Below are 20,312 nucleotides of genomic sequence, written 5' to 3'. Positions count from 1 at the left end.
CATTATCACAGTTCAACATGGGTCATCTCATATCTTTGTCTGTACATTATACATTGGAGCTATTTTATCGCCCCCAGAAACCTGCTCCTTTTACTCTCTGTTCCGGACGTCCTAGACGACCAATTCTCATAGCTTTTAGCCGTAGCCTTATCCTACTCCTAGGCCCTGCTGTGCCTAGCTCCACTCCTATTCCCCAGGCACTCTCTTTTGATGACTTCTGTAAGCGTAATAGCCTTGGTTTCATGCATGTTAACATTAGAAGCCTCCTCCCTAAGTTTGTTTTGTTCACTGCTTTAGCACACTCCGCCAACCCGGATGTCCTAGCCATGTCTGAATCCTGGCTTTGGAAGACCACCAAAAACTCTGAAATCTCCATCCCTAACTTCAACATTTTCAGACAAGATAGAACGGCCAAAGGGGGCGGTGTTGCAATCTACTGCAGAGATAGCCTGCAGAGTTCTGTCCTACTATCCAGGTCTGTACCCAAACAATTTGAACTTCTACTTTTAAAAATCCACCTCTCTAAAAACAAGTCTCTCACCGTTGCCGCTTGCTATAGACCACCCTCTGCCCCCAGCTGTGCTCTGGACACCATATGTGAACTGATTGCCCCCATCTATCTTCAGAGATCTTGCTGCTAGGTGACCTAAACTGAGACATGCTTAACACCCCGGCCATCCTCCAACCTAAGCTTGATGCCCTCAATCTCACACAAATTATCAACGAACCTACCAGGTACAACCCCAAAGCCATAAACACGGGCACCCTCATAGATATCATCCTACCAACTTGCCCTCTAAATACACCTCCGCTGTTTTCAACCAAGATCTCAGCGATCACTGCCTCATTGCCTGCATCCGTAATGGGTCAGCGGTAAAAAACGACCTCCACTCATCACTGTCAAACGCTCCCTGAAACACTTCAGCGAGCAGGCCTTTCTAGTCGACCTGGCCTGGGTATCCTGGAAGGATATTGACCTCATCCCGTCAGTAAAGGATGCCTGGTTATTTTTTTTAAATGCCTTCCTCACCATCTTAAATAAGCATGCCCCATTCAATAAATTTCGAACCAGGAACAGATATAGCCCTTGGTTCTCTCCAGACCTGGCTGCCTTTAACCAACACAAAAACATCCTGTGGCGTTCTGCATTAGCATCGAACTGCCCCCGTGATATGCAACTTTTCAGGGAAGTTAGAAACCAATATACACAGGCAGTTAGAAAGCCAAGGCTAGCTTTTTCAAGCAGAAGCTTGCTTCCTGCAACACAAACTCAAAAAAGTTCTGGGACACTGTAAAGTCCATGGAGAATAAGAGCACCTCCTCCCAGCTGCCCACTGCACTGAGGATAGGAAACTCTGTCACCACCGATAAATCCACTATAATTGAGAATTTCAATAAGCATTTTTCTTCAGCTGGACATGCTTTCCACCTGGCTACCCCTACCCCGGTCAACAGCACTGCACCCCCCACAGCAACTCGCCCAAGCCTTCCCCATTTCTCCTCCCAAATCCAGACAGCTGATGTTCTGAAAGAGCTACAAAATCTGGACCCCTACAAATCAGCCGGACTAGACAATCTGGACCCTTTCTTTCTAAAATTATCTGCCGAAATTGTTGCAACCCCTATTACTAGTCTGTTCAACCTCTCTTTCGTGTCGTCTGAGATTCCCAAAGATTGGACAGCAGCTGCGGTCATCCCCTTCTTCAAAGGGGGTGACACTCTAGACCCAAACTGCTACAGACCTATATCTATCCTACCCTGTCTTTCTAAGGTCTTCGAAAGCCAAGTTAACAAACAGATTACCGACCATTTCGAATACCACCGTACCTTCTCCGCTATGCAATCTGGTTTCAGAGCTGGTCATGGGTGCACCTCAGCCACGCTCAAGGTCCTAAACGACATCATAACCGCCATCGATAAGAAACAATACTGTGCAGTTGTATTCATTGACCTGGCCAAGGCTTTCGACTCTGTCAGTCACCACATCCTCATCGGCAGACTCAACAGCCTTGGTTTCTCAAATGATTGCCTCGCCTGGTTCACCAACTACTTCTCTGATTGAGTTCAGTGTGTCAAATCGGAGGGCCTGTTGTCCGGGCCTCTGGCAGTCTCTATGGGGGTGCCACAGGGTTCAATTCTTGGGCCGACTCTCTTCTCTGTATACATCAATGATGTCGCTCTTGCTGCTGGTGAGTCTCTGATCCACCTCTACGCAGACGACACCATTCTGTATACTTCTGGCCCTTCTTTGGACACTGTGTTAACAACCCTCCAGACGAGCTTCAATGCCATACAACTCTCCTTCCGTGGTCTCCAACTGCTCTTAAATACAAGTAAAACTAATTGCATGCTCTTGAACCGATCGCTGCCTGCACCTGCCCGGTTCTGACTTAGAATATGTGGACAACTACAAATACCTAGGTGTCTGGTTAGACTGTAAACTCTCCTTCCAGACTCACATCAAACATCTCCAATCCAAAATTAAATCTAGAATTGGCTTCCTATTTCGCAACAAAGCATCCTTCACTCATGCTGCCAAACATACCCTCGTAAAACTGACCATCCTACCGATCCTCGACTTCGGCGATGTAATTTACAAAATAGCCTCCAATACCCTACTCAATAAATTGGATGCAGTCTATCACAGTGCCATCCGTTTTGTCACCAAAGCCCCATATACTACCCACCACTGCGACCTGTACGCTCTCATTGGCTGGCCCTCGCTTCATACTCGTCGCCAAACCCACTGGCTCCAGGTCATCTACAAGACCCTGCTAGGTAAAGTCCCCCCTTATCTCAGCTCGCTGGTCACCATAGCAGCACCCACCCATAGCACGCGCTCCAGCAGGTATATCTCACTGGTCACCCCCAAAGCCAATTCCTCCTTTGGCCGCCTCTGTCACGTCCTGACCAGTAGAGGTTATTTGTTTTTGTAGTTTGGTCAGGACGTGGCAGGGGGTGTTTGTTTATGTGTTTCAGGGTTTTTTGGTTAATGTTCTATGTTAGTCTATTTCTATGTCTGTGTCTAGTTTATCTATTTCTATGCTTAGTTTATTGGTTTGACCTTCAATTGGAGGCAGCTGTTTCTCATTGCCTCTAATTGAAGGTCCTATTTAGTAGGGGTGTTTTTTCATGGGTTTTTGTGGGTAGTTGTTCGGTATGTGTAAGCTGTGTTCCTTACAGGACTGTTTCTCGTCGTTGTTTTTGATTAAGTGTTTATTTTGGTTTTCTTCACAATAAAGAAGATGAGTATTCACATTCCCGCTGCGCCTTGGTCCCATCTTTACGACGAACGTGATAGCCTCTCCTTCCAGTTCTCTGCTGCCAATGACCGGAACGAACTACAAAAATCTCTGAAACTGGAAACACTTATCTCCCTCACTAGCTTTAAGCACCAGTTGTCAGAGCAGCTCACAGATCGCTGCACCTGTACATAGCCCATCTATAAATAGCCCAAACAACTACCTCTTCCCCTACTGTATTTATTTATTTATTTTGCTCCTTTGCACCCCAGTATTTCTACTTTGCACATTCATCTACTGCAAATCTACCATTCCAGTGTTTTACTTGCTATGTAGTATTTACTTCGCCACCATGGCCTATTTATTGCCTTTACCTCCCTTATCTCACCTCATTTGCTCACATTGTATATAGACTTATTTTTCTACTGTATTATTGACCGTATGTTTGTTTTACTCCATGTGTAACTCTGTGTTGTTGTATGTGTCGAACTGCTTGGCTTTATCTTGGCCAGGTCGCAGTTGTAAATGAGAACTTGTTCTCAATGTGCCTACCTGGTTAAATAAAGGTGAAATAAAAAATAAATAAAAATAAAAAATCTCTGGGAGTGTATTCATGTGTGTGTTAGAACTCACCAGTCACATGCTGTCTGTACACTCCTGCCTCCTGTTGATACTAGTGCCTTCAATCTGCAAAGACAGAAAACAGTGATGGCTACAATGCTTCCCTTTGTAGGTTTTATTTCCAATGCTTGTATGCAATTTCCTTATTTGCATCCCCTTATGGTATATTGTGACATTGCTACTAAAATATTATTTAACAAATGTTGTATGGTGTTCTGAATCTCACTTCTCATTATAGCCATCCTGAGAGGGACAAAGTCAGAGTTCACCATCTCTGTTCCCTATTTGACTCAGATAAGTGACAAAGGCTTCATCCCAAATGGCACCCTATTGCCTATTGGACCACATCAAAAGTAGTGCACAATATAGGGGAAAGGGTGCCATTTGGGAGACACAAATTCACACAGTGGTAATAAGCAATACTGAGGAAGAGTTCATACACTAAACTTCTTCTAAACGTTGGTAGATATTGTTCAGCATGTCCAGTAGTGCATCATCAACACCCCTGGAGGCACGGTATGCCAATTGGTTTGGCCTGTTGTTTTTAGGTATTGGGAAAATCAGCGACTTCTTCCATGAGTCTGGAATTATCCCACTGTTCAGTGACAGCTGGAACAGCTTCTGGAAGGGTAACGTGAGCTGGTCTGCGCATGCCTGCAGTGCCTTGTTCATGATGCCATCAGGACCATATGATTTTCGTGGGTTGACACGTTGAAAGTGTTGCTTGATGTCATTCACAGAGATCTGTATATCAACAGCTGGTATTCTTTCTATACTGTCCAAGGCCACTTTCTGTCAAACCTACAATAGAAACTGTTCAAATCATTTGCAAAAGCAAGGTCATTTTCGACGGTCATACATTGTCTCTTTGGTTTGTGCCTGTGATGGTTTGTAGCCCTTTCCAGACTTTCATACTGTCCTTGTCCTTGAAAAGGTTTTCTAATTTGTCTTTGTATGCTGCCTTGCACTCTTTCATTTTGCTTTTGAGATGCCTCTGAATATTTTTCCTTTCCTTGTCACTGCCACCTGATTTAAACACTCACTTTTTCGGGTTGAGAAGCTCTTTTAATTCCTGAGTTACCCACGGTTTATTACTGGGGAAGATGTTGACTTTCTTTTCGGGAATAACGAGATCCTCACAGAAATGGATGTACTCAGAGACAGTATCCACTGCCTCTTCCAGGTCATCGGCGCTGTCCGTCAGGGCTACCCAGTCAGTGGACTCAAAACAGTCCTGGAGGCTGAACCTTTAGTCATGGAGAGTATGGTTTAGCAGGAGTAGCACAGCCTTTATTATTATATCTATTTTTTATTTAACCTTTATTTAACTAGGTAAGTTAGTTAAGAACTTCTTATTTACAATGATGGCCTAAACAGTTCTGTCTGATATAGACAGATATGCTAAGCTAATCATACAGTTTTAATAAGACACTAATAAGTGTGGAGGAGATTACTCAATATTGTATGAGTGTGACTTAAACACAGAGGTGTGAAATAAACAACACACCTCACATAATTTCCATTCAGCCATTTCAAATGTCAAAATCAATTCATCTATGAAAATAGACACACATGCTCAGTCACTCTCCAAAATGGCAGACTGCACAGTATGTGACGAAATGACTACCTCTACTGCTGCGTTGTGAGACAGCTCCCTAAATCCGGCAACACCTGGAGGCCTGGTTAACAAGCAGTGGAGGGAGCATGCTGATTCAATTATTCTTATTAGGCCCTCAGAATCTAATTAGAGACTACTCAAGGGAAGGGGGGAAAAAACGTGGAAATCGCTAATGCGATTTTCCACTCTGGGGACTATAATCTCCATGGCACCCGCAGTGGTGGAGAACAAGAGAGGACCTAGTACCGAGACCTGGCAGACACCAGTAGTGAGACCAGGTGGTGCAGAGACCCTCTCCAATGTAAATGTTTATGTACATTTCTGACTAATGGGAGGGATGCAGAGTGTCTCAGGGCTCTGATCTAGGTCTGGTTTGGACAGGGCATGACTACACTTAAAAGTGGTCTGGCACCAAATACAATATTGCTCCAGTTCAGCTCACTTCTGTACCTGCACACATGTTGACACAATAGTGTCAAAAGGGTATGGGAGAGCAAATACAGTGGGGAGAACAAGTATTTGATACACTGCCGATTTTGCGGGTTTTCCTACTTACAAAGCATATAGAGGTCTTTAATTTTTATCATAGGTACACTTCAACTGTGAGAGACAGAATCTAAAACAAAAATCCAGAAAATCACATTGTATGATTTTTAAGTAATTAATTTGCATTTTATTGCATGACATAAGTATTTGATCACCTACCAACCAGTAAGAATTCCGGCTCTCACAGACCTGTTAGTTTTTCTTTAAGAAGCCCTCCTGTTCTCCACTCATTACCTGTATTAACTGCACCTGTTTGAACTCGTTACCTGTATAAAAGACACCTGTCCACACAATCAAACAGACTCCAACCTCTCCACAATGGCCAGGACCAGAGAGCTGTGGAAGGACGTCAGGGATAAAATTGTAGACCTGCACAAGGCTGGGATGGGCTACAGGACAATAGGCAAGCAGCTTGGTGAGAAGGCAACAACTGTTGGCGCAATTATTAGAAAATAGAAGAAGTTCAAGATGACGGTCAATCACCCTCAGTCTGGGGCTTCATGCAAGATCTCACCTCGTGGAGCATCAATGATCATGAGGAAGGTGAGGGATCAGCCCAGAACTACACGGCAGGACCTGGTCAATGACCTGAAGAGAGCTGGGACCACATTCTCAAAGAAAACCATTAGTAACACACTACGCCGTCATGGATTAAAATCCTGCAGCGCACGCAAGGTCCCCCTGCTCAAGCCAGCGCATGTCCAGGCCCGTCTGAAGTTTGCCAATGACCATCTGGGTGATCCAGAGGAGGAATGGAGGAAGGTCATGTGGTTTGATGAGACAAAAATAGAGGTTTTTGGTCTAAACTCCACTCGCCGTGTTTGGAGGAAGAAGAAGGATGAGTACAACCCCAAGAACACCATCCCAACCGTGAAGCAGGGAGGTGGAAACATCATTCTTTGGGGATGTTTTTCTGCAAAGGGGACAGGACGACTGCACCGTATTGAGGGGAGGATGGATGGGGCCATGTATCGCGAGATCTTGGCCAACAACCTCCTTCCCTCAGTAAGAGCATTGAAGATGGGTCGTGGCTAGGTCTTCCAGCATGACAACGACCCAAAACACACAGCCAGGGCAACTAAGGAGTGGCTCCGTAAGAAGCATCGCAAGGTCCTGGAGTGGCCTAGCCAGTCTCCAGACCTGAACCCAATAGAAAATCTTTGGAGGGAGCTGAAAGTCCGTATTGCCCAGCAACAGCCCCGAAACCTGAAGGATCTGGAGAAGGTCTGTATGGAGGAGTGGGCCAAAATCCCTGCTGCAGTGTGTGCAAACCTGGTCAAGAACTACAGGAAACGTATGATCTCTGTAATTGCAAACAAAGGTTTCTGTACCAAATATTAAGTTCTGCTTTTCTGATGTATCAAATACTTATGTCATGCAATAAAATGCAAATTAATTACTTAAAAATCATACAATGTGATTTTCTGGATTTTTGTTTTAGATTCCGTCTCTCACAGTTGAAGTGTACCTATGATAAAAATTAAAGACCTCTATATGCTTTGTAAGTAGGAAAACCCGCAAAATCGGCAGTGTATCAAATACTTGTTCTCCCCACTGTACATAGGAACAACAAACTCAATGTGTGCATGTGTCTCTTCAGTATTTCATCATACTCCACGCAACAGAGGTAGAGTGCCCCAGAGATGTGTTGCCTTCTTCTCCTGCATCACTTTCCCCAGCAGATGCCCCTAGGGAATCCCCAAGTGCCAGGTCATCTGGAAGAACGACCTCACAGCTGAAAAGGGAGATTGTTCAGATGTAATCTGCAAACAGAAACTTGAGTCAATAACCACAGCTCCGTGCTTCCGCTGAGGATCCCACACAATCCCTGATCGCTCGTTCCTCCTTCTCTTCATCCTCAAAATCTGCCATTGTTATATTAATCTTGCCTATCAACAGAATTCCCACTCAAGTGGGATAGTTTACTACTTGTACTTCTTTAAAGTAACTGTCCAGTGGAAATCTCTGTTATTCTGTTAACTCTTACAACAATAATTTTGTTGACTCATCCTGTAGTTGTATTTGTGGCCAAAGCATAAATAAACAAATAAATATATATTTTTTAAACACCTCAAACTTGACTCTCAAACAGACCGTTTCAAATGTCATCCTCCTGAGGCGGATGAGCCGGCCAATCAGTCTACTCGCATGAATATTTTTAAGGACCATATACGCCCACACCATTCCAACACAGAAAAGCTGCTTTTTAACATGCTTAATTAAAAAACTATTTCACTTATATTGGAATTAATTATAGGTCATATTTCATAGAAATCTGGAAACAATGGACAGTTACTTTAAAGGGGGCTATAGTTGCCAGATCAACTGGGTGCCCAACCTAAAACTGAGTTAGACTGAGCTAAAACCTGGGCATTAGTTGAGGTAGCTAGTCTTCAGGTCTAAGGAGCAGAGTGGAAGCTAAATGTGGCCTATGTACCAAGTGAGAATCAGAGGTTTAGCGATATCATCACTCTAACTGAATATGTTAGGTGCATAACACAATCATACATACAAAAGCCACAGTTGTATGAGTTCAGCTACATTCAGCTCAGAATAGTTCCGACCACAATGGAAAAAACAGCCAGCTGCTTTTGACTTGTGGCTTGCTCTCTGTTCTAGAGATCCCCTGTGAACTGCACAGGCCTCAGCCCAACCTACTGAAACAGGTAGCGAGAGCCTTCTCCCTGTCAGGCTGTCTATGGGCTGCGCTGAAATGAAACTCCCACGAGTATCGCAGTGCTTCCCCATCCACACTTCATATGTTTCTGACAGGAAAAGCCTCAGAAGTACATCAGCTGAGGACAACGTGGTCGGTCTTTCTCAGATCTGAATGAAGTGTAAAATAAGCTGTGGTTACTGGTATTTAAAGGTGAAGATCATACGCCTTGCAATCAACGGGAACGGCTGGAATGAAGAGAGAATCAGTGTGGCTGCTAGATCACGGCCACATGTGAACACATCATAGGTGAAGTTGACAGAGACACTGAAAGCCAGCAGGGCTGTGGTGTGGTCGTCCACCACAGTAGGATGAGAACAACCTCAAGTATGAACATGGTGTAAGAAACTGACTCTTAACTGACCCTAACTTCTGTTTTTTTCTGGTCCCTGAATTAATTTGAATTCAATTCAACTTTATTTTCCCCTAGGGCTGTTACAATAAATGAAGTTCCAAGAAAGTAAAGTTGTTTTACCAGGGCTGGGATCAATTTAGAAATGGAATTGAAATGAATATCATTATGACTGTATTTGAATTCTATTTGAAGAGTTATTAGACTGTTGTGTGTCTGTAGCATGGAAGAGCTTCATCCTGAGGTATTCATTTACACTATTACCCACACACACCCATGTCTTCCTCTCAGTTTCCCAACCTATCACACCTGTCCTACAACGACATGACATCAACCATCCCACAGGTCCATGTGCACTTGTAATCAACTACATTTTGCTCTGTGAGTTTGGGTTGAAGGGAACCGAGAGGCTAGGATCCAGTGGGATCCAGTTTCTTCCAGAACGGATGAAGTACAGATCCTGCACAACATTCTGTTTTGCGAGCTAATCAAATTTTTGTCCAATCTCTCTAGGAATAACTAAATAAATATATACATTTCAAAGCATACGATGTTGTCTGCAACTGATCAAAGTATCGGGGAAAACAACGTAGAAGACCGTCCGTGAGAGCCTGCTCACCATACCCCAAGTTACCACTCTCTAAGAGTCTCTTCATATCATACAGTGCATTTGTAAAGTATTCAGACCCCTTCTCTTTTTCCCCATTTTGTTACATTACAGCCTTCTTCTGAAATTGATACAATAATTTTGTTCCTCATCAATCTACACACAATACCCCATAATGACAAATTTTTGCAAATTTCCCAAAAATTAAAAATGGAGATACCTTATTTACATAAGTATTCAGACCCTTTGCTATGAGACTTGAAATTGAGTTCAGGTGCATCCTGTTTCCATTGATCATCCTTGAGATGTTTCTACAACTTGATTGGAGTCCAACTGTGGTAAATCCAATTGATTGGACATGATTTGGTAAGGCACCTAGTCTATATAAGGTCCCACAGTTGACAGTACATGTCAGAGCAAAAACCAAGCCATGAGGTCGAAGGAATTGCCCGTAGAGCAAGGATTGTGACGAGGAACAGATCTGTGGAAGAGTCCCACAAATTTCTGCAGCATTGAAGGTCCCCAAGAACACAGTGGCCTCCATCATTCTTAAATGGAAGAAGTTCGGAAACACCAAGACTCTTCCTAGAGCTGTCTGCCCGGCCAGACTGAGCATTCGGGGAGAAGGGCCTTTGGGTTCTTGGTCACCTCCCTGACAATGGTCACTTTGACAGAGCTCCAGAGTTCCTCTGTGGAGATGGGAGACCCTTCCAGAAGGACAATCATCTCTGCAGCACTCCAGCAATCACGCCTTTATGGTAGAGCGACCAGACGGAAGCCACTTCTCAGTGAAAGGCACAACAGCTTGCTTGGAGTTTGCCAAAAGGCACCTAAAGGATTCTCATAACATGAGAAACAAGATTGAACTCTTTGGCCTGAATGTGAAGCATCACGTCTGGAGGAAATCTGGCACCATCCTTATGGTGAATCATGGTAGTGGCAGCATCATGCTGTGGGGATGTTTTTCAGCGGCAGGGGCAGGGAGACTAGTCAGGATTGAGTGAAAGATGAACAGAGCAAAGTACAGTGAGATCCTGCTCCAGAGCGCTCAGGACCTCAGACTGGGGCGAAGGTTCACCTTCCAACAGGACAACGACCCTAAGCACACAGCCAAGACAACGCAGGAGTGGCTTCGGGACAAGTCTCTGAATTTCCTTGAGTGGCCCAGCCAGAGTCCAGACTTGAACCTGATCGAACATCTCTGGAGAGACCTGAAAAATTCTGTGCAGCAATGCTCCCCATCCAACTTGACAGAGCTTGAGAGGATCTGCAGAGAAGAATGGGAGAAACTCCCCAAATACAGGAGTGACAAATGTGTAGCGTCATACCAAAGTACACTCGAGGTTGTAATCGCTACCAAAAGTGCTTCAACAAAGTACTGAGTAAATCGTCTGAAAACGTATGTAAATGAGATATTTCATTTAAAAATGTACAAAGAAATTCTCAAAACCTGTATTTGCTTTGTCATTATGGGGTATTGTGTGTAGATTGATGAGTAAAAAAACAACAATTTCATCCATTTTAGAATAAGGCTGTAATCTAACAAAGCGTGGAAAAAGTCAAGGGGTCTGAATTCCTTCTGGAATGCACTGTATACAACAATCTCTCGTGACAACCTTAACATCTAGTGGCTTGGTTGTGGGTGCCGAGAGTAGTGCAAGGATAACTGTTCAAATAGCGTAGAAATACATCCTCTACTAGAGTGTATTGAGCGACATGGGAAGTCAGCTTCTCTCAGTCCATGCTTCATGATCTGTTCTAGTGTATTTCTATACCCATGGAAACCCACACACAGTACTAGTGCTGGGAATTGCCACGGACCTCCCGATACGATATGTATAGCGATTCTCTCGTATCTATGTGTATTACAATGAATTACTGGGATTTTACTGCGATTTGATGTGCCAAACATACTGCTCATCGTGTGTCTGCTGCAGAGGGACAAGAGAGAGCCATAAGAAAACCAGTTTTGATCAGTCATGGAAATAAAAGCACTGAAAACAAATTGGCTCATTTTTTAATAAGAAGATGGGAAACAAGCTATGAAGGAAATATACTGGAGTTTGGTGCAGGTACAGCACACCAGCGGCAAAATAATACTGTCAACAATAATATCTCGATATGTAACTGTATCGATTGTTCCCCCTATCACTATACAGTACCCTGCAATACAATAAACAGTGCATGTGCATTGGAAAACAGTTTGTCATTATTAATAGTACAATGCTTACAGCCTAGATAGATAATCTACCATTCCATAATCAATTGATATACCACTGACAATGCAGCATAATATACAATTGTCACGTCGTGTGTGTAGGTGGCAGGGAAGTCAGGCGCAGGAGAAACAAACTTGGTGTAACTGGAGTAGTTTAATAAAGTTAAAACAAACTCCAAAACCAAAGTACATAATACAATAAACATGGGTACAATAACCCGTCGAGCACCAATCCAACAACACGAGCACACAACAACAAACAATCTCTGACAAGGACATGAGGGAAAACAGAGGGTTAAATACACAACATGTAATGAATGGGATTGGAAACAGGTGTGTAGGAAGACAAGACAAAACCAATGGAACATGAAAAATAGATCAATGATGGCTAGAAGACCGGTGACGTCGACCGCCGAGCACCACCCGAACAAAGAGGGGCATCGACTTCGGCAGAAGTCGTGACAACAACCCATATAATACTTTTCAGTCGATTGTTTCGCCTTGTGTTACATGGATTGCATGTTATTAAGATCACACTCAGTGGTTGTAAATTATTGCATCACACAAACTATACATTCTTGAAGGTGAGAAAACCACTCGCTTTGTTTAACGCCCACTACGTTATGAAAGTGAGATTTTCCAACCAGAGAGATCCTGTGAGCTTCTCCAGACAGGAAGAGGAACAGACAAGGCACTAAGCAGGACGCCCCCACAATCAGCTCACTCATGTACGTATGTATTGTATAGTCCCCAGAGTGTGTGTGTGTGTGTCTGTGTGCGTGCGCGCCGTGCGTGTTTTTGAGGTGTACAAAAAACCCAAATACGTCCTTATGCAGCACTGTAGAGAACATTACATTACTCCTTCTGACAAACATAATGTATGACTGCCCACATAACGGGGCAGAAAAACAAGTACACATGGAGACAATGACTAATATTGTCCAAAGGTTTTGAAAAATAATTAACTATGAAGCTGAGGAAACCAGGGGTTAGTTAGTCAGCCTGTAAGCTGAACTTTAGTCACTTTATTTCCACGTGTTGAAAGACTGAATCATAAGGAACAATTGATACCCAAAAGGTGTTGTGAAGACCACAAGATGAACAAGGAGACAATGAAATGTCAAGGTGATCAGGCCAGGCTCAGACAGCAATAGCAATATAGGGCATTAAGGCTGGGTTTCAACTCAGGGCACGTTTTAGTCAGGCAGCACAATAGACAGCCGACAATACGCCTTTTAAAAGTAATGTTTAAGACGATATTTCCAGTGTTTATCATGAATGCGATCTCCTCAAACGTAGAGGAAATGACTTTTAAAAGGTGGATTGTCAGCTGTCTAGTGTGCTGCTCTACAACACGCCTTGTATTGAATCATGGCCTAAGTCAACAAAAGGAGGAGGGGAAGGATGTATTTCTTAAATATTCAAACAGGGCCCTTGTTTCATTCCAAAGTTACCATGTGCACTAAAGCCTTCCAATGTAATATTTACAGCTCAGAACGCTACTGCGTTTATGATTATTCCCCCTGGCTTCTTCTCCTCCCAGTCTACTCTTGGCCAACCAGGGCAGCAGACAGACAGTGTGATGTCACATGACACATGACTCACCAGGAAGGAAGGAAAAAAGCCACAAATGGGATGGCCAAGCCTTAAATTAAGTGCCTGAGATATTTCTGATCTCTCTCTCTCTGGCACTTATCTGTTTTCAAAAGGGTGACACGCTGATCATTACTGCACTATAAAATAGAAAGCTGTATTGCTGGAAATGGGTGAACTAAAGACAATGGAGGTTGAGTTAATATTTATTATAGCCTGTCAGTATCAGACGAGTGAAATCTATTATAAAAATGTGCTTTCACTTTATAACCCTGGCTATCTCAGTGGGGGATGATCGGAGCAATGGCAAATTTTGGATATTCAATGGCCCCACCTCATTGTCTGACAACAGTTGTGCTCCATCATCCCCATCCATTCATTCATACACACACCACCCATCAGCGATTCACAGGAAATGTCTCCCCAGGACATTCCATACCATTTCAACACCAAACGCCACCACCCAGACAGACGCACTCTCACCCCTCCCACCTCAGCTGTGTGGGGAAATCCCATGGCTCTGGCCCCTGCATCCGGACAGTTCCTGTTTACAAACCTGCCAGAGACCTTGTCACACTAGCTACCTAGCTCTAGCTCTCTCTCTCTCTCTCTCTCTCTCTCTCTCTCTCTCTCTCTCTCTCTCTCTCTCTCTCTCTCTCTCTCTCTCTCTCTCTCTCTCTCTCTCTCTCTGTTCTATTCACGGAAGGTTGTATTTGTTCTGGGAGACTTTGTTTCCCCCTGCATTGTGCTGTGATGGGGGGAGAATTCCGTCCTCCTAACATTAATAGAACCAATCATGTTTTCCTGTACATTGTTACAGCCGCTATGTGTCTGCCTGCCTCTACTCTCAGACAGCTAAACCGAAACACAAGGAAGTAGTATAATAACTCGAGAGAGGTCTTTGTTGATCTACTCACAGGAGCTGTGCAGAAGATGTGTTTTGAATTGAAAGTTAGAGGTTCTCAATTTAATGATTTGAATTAAGTTGAACCAATTTAAACGGCATTGGAACATTGGAATAACACTTCTTATTGCCCTGTGGCTTACACACGTACACACATACACTCAGGCAGGCACACACACACATACACACACACACACACACACACACACACACACACACACACACACACACACACACACACACACATTATTATCAATAACAACGTGTCAATGTAGAATATTGTAATCCCTCACTCACATGCAGACTCTCGCTGGATTCAGAGCCCCCTGAGCAACATCAGTGAGGCTTTTACTGACAACTAATTCTCTGCTGTGTTTTTCTCTCATTATGCATTTCATTGATGTCTAGAGGAAGACTCGAGGGGTAAACGAAGGACTTACTGTTCAGACAAAATTCCCCAACTGTGCTCTACCACACTGACTGCAATTATCTACCATGCTACAATTATGCTCTAATTATTTGTGAGGGAGGCCTTTACTTATCCACTGTTTGTTTTCACAAAGCTGTAATCCATAAACTGCAAACGATTCACAAAAGTGTTTCTCTTGCCTCATTATATCTACTAATGCAGCCAGTGCCAATTTGTGTCTCCACAAAACCAGTGAACACAAAACAAATTACAGGTTACACACAACGGTGGTCAAACAATTTGACCCAGACAAAAATTGTGCTTAACTATGTAATATTCCAAATATATAACATTGATAAGTGGCTACTGTTGAACTTCTTCACATGAATATTGGAACACAACAATTCTGCCTTTCTTCTCAATTTGACATAAATGTGTAAAAACAATATTGCACTGAAATATTCAGAACCATAAAACGTGTGCATTTTTGCACCTTGAACTGTTTTTACTTTTTCAATTATTAGTCAAGTGTAAAGGAAAACACATTTATTATGCAGGAATGATGAGCAATATTAATTTAATACTGTATGCCTGGAAACATAGAATCAAACAGTCAGTGAACTGTTTTTTACGAACGAGAGCACTAAACACAGCTTTCCTTCCCCACAGACAATATAGTCCACCTGAGCACCTAGGCCTAGAGTAGAATACCACTCTAATACACATTGAATTAAATAAAATGCTGTTGCATGTCTCTATTGTCTGTCATGGTGTAAAATAGATACTCTTGCATATTTTCATAGTAAGGGAACTGTTGTATAAAAATAGGAACGCATCTGTACATATGGCATGTGTTATACATTCAAATGCTAGCCTATTTGATAAAACTCAGATGAAGAGACTGCTGGTTAAGGAAGGAACCATCCAGTTCAGATATGAACTATCTAGTTCAGGAAGACAGTGTGCACAGCCACAGCCCATAAAAGATGCCCTACAACTGTAAGTAGCTTGTGCTTGCCAAACCAAGCCTCAAACACACTTGCCTTGTCATTACGGCTCTACTACAGAGCTAAGAAACCACCTCTTGTTCAGTGCCTATTCTACGGTCACAGAAAACAAGGGTATCTCTGTAACTAAGCCTAATGACATCATTTAGTCTAGAAAACACATTGATGTTTCTCCAGTGAGTTGTTTTTGACTCTGGGTTGGTACACACCTTTGTTTTTCACATTGCTAGTGGGGCGGTCGGTGAAAGCTGGATACAGTATGCTAGACATAAAATATGTATAACAATGTTACCAGCATACATAGAGTAGCCATGTACTGTGTACATAACAATGATAAAGTAGGCTGCCTCCCTCACATTTGGGCATCAGAATACCATTGCATAGGCACACAGTGAGGGCAAATGCATTTTGATGTAATCATTTCATCATTCACGCACGCGCCGTCATCATATAAAATTTGGCTTGTAAGTAAAAGTGCATCAATTGTGATTTAATTTCTGATCATTTGGACCCAATCTACAGAGAACTGGCAAGGAGTTGGAGCTCCCTCACATAGTGACTCCAGTCAGTGGATGAGGCTGGAAGCATGAGGCTGGAAGCATGAGGCTGGAAGCATGAGGCTGGAACCACGAGGCTGGAAGCACGAGGCTGGAAGCACGAGGCTGGAAGCACGAGGCTGGAAGCATGAGGCTGGAAGGGCACTAGCTCTTGGATTGCCTGTCGCAGTTCTGGCAAAGGTAGCACAGACACATATGGCCCGGCCACAACTAAACACACACACACAGACGCACACAGACACACATACACAGAATACACACACACACACACACACACAGAGTACACACACACACACACACAGTCAAATACATAAAGGGGGAAAAAGGATGGCTAGCAAAAATGCAATTAACAACAGACCAAATTGCATCCACACATTTCCAAGCAGGATTAGGTCTGTTACTGCTCGTGCCTGTGTGAGGGGAAGGGACAAAAAAGCTGGACTGTATATGTGCTTGGTCTCCCATGTGTCTGTTGCAAAGCTCCAAGTGGTCCGTCGCTGGTGGCATCACTGAACAGATGCAACACTGTCAGTCTCACTCTGAACGAGCCCCGTATGCCTTAATGCAAACAACAGCTGCCTCGCAGGCCACGGGGACTGAGAGAGGGGCAGAGACGGTACTTGTAGCAGAGGGGACAGAAGGAGCACAGCTGTCAGTCCCAAAATATGCCAAGGCGGGCACCTGCGGGTATGTCAGCAACTGTGGCCAGGCCTCGTCAAAGTCGTCAGCCTGGAGAGACAATAGGCAGTATTGAGGAGAGCAGACTGGCACACGCAGACTGGCCTTTGTGCAGGTCACCCACGGGATTTTGAAGAAGAGTCTTCTTAACTGACCCTACTGCATGATATTGGAAACAACAATGACGACATGATTTGGTATCTGAGCGTCTGGACAGAGCAAAGATACACTATGGAGGTTTAGTTGTTTGCTAATTGTTTACGTTCAATTTTGGCTTCAATCTTGGCTGAGGTTCATGATATAATATGAATCAATTTCTTATCTCATGAAACCACACAAATTCTTAGTTTTAATCAAATAATATATTTTTGCTCATAGGTGTAGGGAGGTGTGCCACTTGCTGACCAATTGAGGTCATTTCAGGACAATATTTCTATCCAAAGGTTCTGCATAGCCTCTTTAACTGGTCATGTTGCGTGATGTTGGAGAACAATGATTACATTATCTGGTGCCCTGAGTTTCCAGACAGCGTTTTAAAGGCATTAGGGACATGAGGGTTATCATCAGTTATCTTCAGAGATGTACCTCTCTTAGGAAGGAAACACATGACATGTACACACCCTAGCATGATCCTCCTGATAAAGAGTGACAGTGACGTGGCGTTAATGCAGCGTTAGTGCAAAGTTGGCCTGTAAACTTAACCCCTGCTCTTAGAATTTCAATATGTATGATAAAATGCCTAAAGGCTCCAGTGGTAAACATGTGAACCCGACTGACACGTTACACAAAGCAATCCAAGGAACTCTCATTTACAAAACTATTTCAAAGACAGAGAAAATGACCTGAACAAAAAAATAACAACAAAAAACATTTCCATCATCTTTTCTCATCATGGATAATAAGTGTTCTTTCTCCATCCAATGACGCTGCCTAAGAAGGGGGAGGCAGCTACAGCGATCCCCTTGAAAGTAGACAGGTTCCACTGTGTCAGCCCCTGTGATGTCCACACACGTTCCAACACTTCAGACTTTCCAGCCACAGTTAACAGATATGGCTTCCTGCTGCCTCAGCCTCACAAAGTCCCGCTCATCATCACAGCGGAAGGCAAGGCAGGAACAGCACATAGGGACCACAATATTTCCACCATTTTCCACAAACCTCCCCAGCAAATACTCAGAACATTATAGAGGTGTGGAGATGTAAAATAAAGTATAAAGTAAACTGCTCAGAAACAGGGGAAATGTGCTAAGACAGCATTCGTAACATACTGTGTTACTTGAACTGCGACTACGCTGCAATGTTCAGAGATCTCAAAAACAGTGTTTGCCTGCGCTGAACCAAATCGTATGTGCCAGAAATATCCCTGGAAGCTGCAGTGCATTGCAATTTTGGATTATGCGGTGAACGTAGCTAATTGCTGAAAGCCGCATTTACTACAACACCGGGAATGTGTGGTGAACGTCCCTGGAGAAGAGTCATGTGCAGAATAATAAGATATTATACACCTACTCTTTTCCCGATTTTCCTTGGAGTAAATATAATCATCAAAACATGATAAGAAATACAGTACATAGTTATACAGAATACAGATATAGAGTAAATGTATTGTTATAAATAGGCTATGTCTTACTAAATATATTTTTGGTCATCATCAGCTTAAACCAAGTAGAAGAATAATGCTCCATTCCAGACTAGCTGTCGCCATTGGTGTCGAAATCAAATCAAAAATCAAAACTGTACCAGGGCTCAACTCTGTCCCGTGTTCCAATGAATTAACACTGTTTTAGTCAGTCATAGCAGATACTGAGGGAGAAACGACAAACCTCAAGGGCAGCATTTGACAAAAGCATCTCTGAGGCTGTATTGTTTTGAACCCTTAATGTAAATGCAAACCAAAAGAGTAATTTGTTTGTAGACTGGGATGTCAGTCACTGGCAGAAAATAGGGTATCTGGTCATTGTTTCATACCCTCTGGTCATTGTTTTATACCCTCTATTCTTGTGTTGTATGTTTAGTGCATCATTTACTATCAACCAAATCAAAAGGAACTAACACCAAACAGACATTGAAGTGAAATGAGAGAGGGCTTTTCCCCCCCAAGGGCAGAGTTGTACTTTAAACACAACAACTACACCAGTATACTGAGTCTCAGTGTCCCAGTGTCTCTACAGAACCAACCGAGGAGCCTCAAGTACAGGGTCAAATCATTGGCTCTTGGGGGTGCCCTAAAAAATTGATATTCATTAGGGGTTCAAGCAGCGAAGCTGTGTGAAACCCTATTATATTTGTAGGCATGTATTATTCTGGTTCTCCGTGGATTTAGTCAAAGATGCAAATTCCAGTGAAATGGTAAAGCCTAGGGGAGGGTGCAACTTGGCATAATGGTAAAGGCCCATGGGCCACATAATCTCATGCAATGCCATGCCAACTGGCGAGATGGTGGCGCTATAACACGCAATTGAAAGGTCGGTACATAGGTCCCTCTATAGCGCCTTATGGTCAGATTCCGAGCAGTTGCCATACCAGGCGATGATGCAACCGGTCAAGATGCTCTCGATGGTGCAGTTGGATAACTTTTTGAGGATCTGGGGACCCATGCCAAATCTTTTCAGTCTCCTGAGGGGGTAAAGGTGTTGTCGTGCCCTCTTCACGACTGTCTTGGTGTGTTTGGACCATGGTAGTTTGTTGGTGATGTGGACACCAAGGAACTTGAAACTCTCGACCTGCTCCACTTCAGTCCCGTCGATGTTAATGGGGGCGTGTTCAGCCCTCCTTTTCCTATAGTCCATGATCAACTCCTTTGTCTTGCTCACATTGGGAGTGAGGTTGTTGTCCTGGCACCACACTGTCCTCCTCCCTATAGGCTGTCTGAAAGTTGGCGGTGATCAGGCCTACCACCGTTGTGTCGTCAGCAAACTGAATGATGGTGTTGGAGTAGCTCATCCAAGGGAAATGTGGCCAATTTGTCTTGATGGTGGAGCTATGGGGCCAAAGCGTGAATGGCTGCTTGCAGCTATATTTATCTTTGTTTTGGGAGTGCACAGCACGCACCCCTGGTTACAACTGGAATCAAAACCCTGCTGAAGGGTTGTATGTTTGGAAAAATGACTATGTGCAGAAAGCAAGTCTGAAAAACAGCACCTCGTGACTGTGGGTTTCAACATCCCAGATGTTATTCGGTACATTGCTTTTGCTCTTTCACTCCTCAGTGATCTCTCTCACACACTGTAGCTACTGTGGTTCA

General features: G+C 43.5%; 1 protein-coding gene across 2 annotated transcripts in view; it reads right to left on the bottom strand.

Annotated features, from left to right (window-relative positions):
• ubash3bb (ubiquitin associated and SH3 domain containing Bb) overlaps positions 1-20,312 on the bottom strand; it is a 44,305-nt gene that overhangs the window by 19,802 nt on the left and 4,191 nt on the right. The window contains exon 2 of one of the 2 annotated variants that reach the window (XM_029772856.1): positions 3,876-3,929. The exons of the other annotated variant lie outside the window; for it this stretch is intronic. Within the exon in view, the coding sequence (XP_029628716.1) occupies positions 3,876-3,929 (54 nt within the window). The remainder of the gene's footprint in view (positions 1-3,875; positions 3,930-20,312) is intronic. 2 annotated transcript variants of the gene reach the window in all.

Source organism: Salmo trutta, chromosome 13 (genome assembly GCF_901001165.1).
Source record: "Salmo trutta chromosome 13, fSalTru1.1, whole genome shotgun sequence".
Taxonomy (NCBI): Eukaryota; Metazoa; Chordata; class Actinopteri; order Salmoniformes; family Salmonidae; genus Salmo; species Salmo trutta.
Note: the sequence above shows the minus strand (reverse complement) of the source record. Positions and strands in the feature narration are given on the sequence as shown.